This window comes from Oryza brachyantha, chromosome 11 (assembly GCF_000231095.2).
Source record: "Oryza brachyantha chromosome 11, ObraRS2, whole genome shotgun sequence".
NCBI classification, from domain to species: Eukaryota; Viridiplantae; Streptophyta; class Magnoliopsida; order Poales; family Poaceae; genus Oryza; species Oryza brachyantha.
The window spans coordinates 6,590,783-6,595,055 of record NC_023173.2 but is presented as its reverse complement, the minus strand read 5'-3'; the positions used below and the strand labels follow the sequence as shown (position 1 = coordinate 6,595,055).

Sequence of the window (4,273 nt, the reverse complement as noted above, 5' to 3'; positions counted from 1 at the left end):
GGTGGCCTGAACCTGTATAATTCCTCCTGCATACTCTCTAGTTCACAAGGCTTTTCTTGGACTCAACCCTGCACCCCTGGGCCAAACTCACAAAGGGAGTTCAGCGACAACATGCGCGCCAGGTAGGGGGTGCGTCGTTTGGGTTTTTTGAAAGCCTCTCCTATCCGCCTTTTGAGAAGGAACCTTCTTCGATCGCAATCATTAGTCAGTGATGGCAGCAGGACAAGAGAACCGCGTTCTGCCCCCGCCCCGCGACCTAGGTGTGGTGGTGGACATTGAGGATGACAGCGACGCGGCCGGTAAGGGCGATAACACACCCCACTACCGGCATCGCAGACACCCTCGTGGATGGCATCTTCTCGGCGCCCCTCCTCGGCGAAGACCCCACAGCGAGTAGCCACGGCTAATGCAGATGCCTCTACGCCCCTCCTCGATGAGCGTGTCGATGCGCAGCACAGGGGCAGGAAGCGACGCCGCCTAGAGTCTGGGACCCCTGAGGGCGCTCTCTAGGCCACCGAGGCGCTCTTACGCCATCCCCTGGTCACCCCTGACCCGGGGACTAGCAACCAACGCTGGCTGGACGACGTGGCCAAGCTGGTCACGACAGCACAGCAGCATCAGCTAGTGGCTACTGACCACATCAACGGCGGCCTCCCGTAGCACAAACCCCACCTCGGATGCGACGCGACAATGGGCGCGGAGAATGACCTCGGTGGCTTGGGCTCGCCGTTACCCATCGCCATCTGCAACCAGCGGTGTGCGGGCGAGTGAACTCTATGCCGAGAGCGACGCTCGCCTGAACACCGAGAGACGACGTGATGAGTGCCGCGACGCACAGGTCCTCAGGGGGAGTGCGCTCCTGCAGACCGGCGACGCGGACCCCGTCGTTTCTGACAGCACACACCACAGGCAGCGCCTCTCCCTTAATGGGGACACCTTCCTGGCACAAGAATACGTGCCCCCACCATAGCCATCCTCCGGGGGTGGATGCCAAGATTTTGTGGTGAGCCTGCAGAGCGTCTGCTTGCCCTCAAAATTTTGGCCCCACTTGATGGAGAAGTATGACAGTAGCGTCAACCTCGCCGAGTTTCTCCAGATCTACACTGCGATCATTGGGGTGGCGGGGGGCGACAATCACGTCATGGTGAACTTCTACCCCATGGCGCTGAAGGGCTAGGCGCGAGGCTGGCTGATGAACCTCCTGGCGGCATCTGTGCACTCCTCGGAGTACTTGTGCCAATAGTTCATCATGAACTTCAACGGCACGTACCTCACCCGAGGAAGGCGGCAGACCTCCACGCCGTGCAGTGACCGGACGACGAGTCCCTTCGCTAGTACATCCAGCGGTTCTACCAGGTACGCAACACCATCGCATGCATTCCTGCTAATGCGGTTATTTATGCATGCAGGAATGGTGTCCAGCATAAACACATGTTGGAGAAGATCGCCTCCCAGGAGCCCGAGAGCATAGGCGAGCTCTTTGAGCTTGCCAATCGCGTAGCTTAGAGGGAGGAGGCATGGGCCTAGAACCCTTCCAGACCAGCCACATTCACCCCGCCATGGCGGCGTCCGCGTCCCATGAGGGCCGACGAAGCAAGCGGTGGAAGAAGATATCGTCAAAAGGGCACGTCCTCGTCGTCGACGGTGCTGCGCATCCCCAGCTAAAGGGGAGGCCTCGGGTAACCGTAGTGAGTCTGTCGACACAGAGCGGTCGGCGGAAAAATGGTGCTCGGTGCATAACACCTCCCGCCACAGCCTTGCTGATTATCAATCGGTCAAAAATTTGGTCGAGCGTGTGCGACAGTATGAGCAGGAGAAGAAGGAAGATCGCAAGGGCAAAGCTCCAGTGGCCCCGCGGAGAACCAGCGAGAAAAGGCTAAGCGATCGACCCCCGCTGATTACGATGATGACGACCTCAACTTCCAGGAAGCAGAGCATGCCGTCACCACCCTGCCTTCCATCGTAGCTTCAAGGCTATGAAGCATAAGCTTCTAGCCATAGTGGCATCCCACGAGGCGGTGCAGCGGTCCCGATGGTCTAAGCTGTCCCTTACCTTCGACCAGACCAACCACCCTGTGAGCATCGCTAGTAGCGGCCACCTAGCCCTGGTGACCTCCCCAACCATCTGCAATGTCAAGGGGGCCGTGTTCTCATAGACGGTGGCACGACCCTCAACCTCATGTCCCCTAAGGCCTTCGACACCATCAAGGCCCCAGGGATGCACCTCAAGCCATCCCTCCCCATTATTGGGGCACCTCAAGCCATCCCTCCCCATTATTGGGGTAACGCCGGGACATGTCTGGCCCCTAGGACAGATCTCGCTTGTCACGCCCTAACCCTAGGAACCCCCTAGGTTGGGCCCGTGCTCTAGGACATCAAGACTTCCCTCACACAACCAACACACATCTTTCCTGCGCACTTTTTCTTCACTCATGCACACCCGGGAATAACTTCCCGATCGCTCACCTATCCCAAGATTGCTCCAGGCCAAGCACGCTTAACCTTGGAGTTCTCTTGAGATAAGCTTCCGGAAAAGAAGTTGCAACTTGTTGGTATGAGTATTCTATCAAGTCCTAATAAGCCTTGGGTTGGGATATTACATTGCTCCCTGTAACTATTGGGGGACCCGCCAACTTCCGCACAGAGCGGGTCGATTTCGACGTGGCGGACCTCAGTCTGCGCTACAATGTCATGCTTGGCAGGCCAGCGTTGGTGAAGTTTATGGTGGTCACCCGCTGCGCCTACTGCCAACTCAAGATGCCGGGCCCTAACGGCCCCATCACGGTGCACGACGATGTGAAGATGGCATTGGCATGTGCAGAGATGCGAGCCAACGCCCTCGCCACGGCCACCACCACCGCATCCACCGACCAGGGGCCAGAGGCATCAGCCTCATGGGCCCCGAAGAAGCGGATCATCTCGAGTGATGAGGTGCCCATCAAGCTCATCCAGCTTGGCGATGATCCGTCCAAGGCCGCCAAGATCGGCGGCAGCCTGGATGCCAAATAGGAATACGCGCTTGCCTCCTTCCAGCGGGCAAATGCCGACGTGTTTGCATGGAAGCCATCGGGCATGCCCGAGGTGCCTAGGGAGGTGATCGAGCACCATCTAGCCATGCGGCCAAACGCGAGGCCAGTCCGGTAGAAGGTACGACAACTGGCCCCGGAGAGGCAGGCATTCATCCGAAAGGATGTAGCTCGCCTCCTGAAGGCTGGCTTCATTTGGGAAGTAATGCACCCGGAATCGCTGGCCAACTCGGTGGTCGTCTCGAAGGCCAACTGCAAGCTACGCATGTGCACCGACTACACCGACCTCAACAAGGCATGTCCTAAATACCCTTTCCCCCTGCCACGCATAGATCAGATAGTTGACTCCACTGCGGGGTGTGACCTTTTGTGTTTGCTAGATGCATATTCAGGATACCATCAGATCCTTATGGCTAGGGAAGATGAGGACAAAACTGTATTCATTACACCCGTCAGCACTTACTGTTATGTATCTATGCCTTTTGGTTTAAAGAATGTAGGCCCCACTTTTCAGCGTTCTACTCGCATTACCCTGGATAGCCAAATAGGACGTAATGTTGAAGAGAATGTGGATGACCTTGTCGCAACCAAGAGACCTTGTCTTGGACCTGGCCGAGACCTTTGATAGTCTCCGGACCATGCGTATGAAGCTGAACACCGAAAAGTGCGTTTTTGGGGTCCCAGATGGCAAGCTTCTAGGGTTTTTGGTTTCTGCCCATGGCATCAAAGCCAACCCTGAGAAGATCAAGGCAATATAGGGAATGCAACCCCCCTAGAAATCTTAGGGACGTGTAGTGCGTCATCGGATGCATGAACGCCTTAAGTCAATTCATATCGAGACTAGGAGAGCGAGCGCTGCCCTTGTTAAAATTATTGAAAAGAATAGGGATATTTGTGTGGACTGAGTAAGCAGAATGAGCTTTTTGTGACCTCAAGCGATATCTCTCTTCCCCGCCCACCCTCGTGGCCCCAAAATGGGAGAACCACTCCTCCTATACATAGCGGTGACACCGCATGTAATTAGTGCGGCACTCGTCGTGGAACACGGAGGCACCTTCTCTACCCCAGCGGTCTCGACAAACCCTACCCTCGAGGCAGAGCGACCTAGGTCGGAGTTGGCGAAAGAAGCCCTCGGGCCAAGTAATGGCCTAAGGCCCCATCGGGGCCTGAGAGGCACTTCGCCCCCTTGCCCGGTGGCCTCGGATGCCTCGAGTCCTCAGAGAGGCCATGAGGCCCCTGAAAGTCTA

The 4,273-nt window shown here is 56.9% G+C and overlaps 1 protein-coding gene across 1 annotated transcript; it reads left to right on the top strand.

The window, feature by feature from the left end:
• Positions 1 to 211: 211 nt before the first annotated feature.
• LOC102721596 lies at positions 212 to 3,009 on the top strand. Its single transcript, XM_040528809.1, has 2 exons — positions 212 to 299; positions 2,645 to 3,009. Exons 1-2 carry the CDS (start codon positions 212 to 214, stop codon positions 3,007 to 3,009), a joined length of 453 nt encoding a protein of 150 aa, XP_040384743.1.
• The last annotated feature ends 1,264 nt before the right edge of the window (positions 3,010 to 4,273 follow it).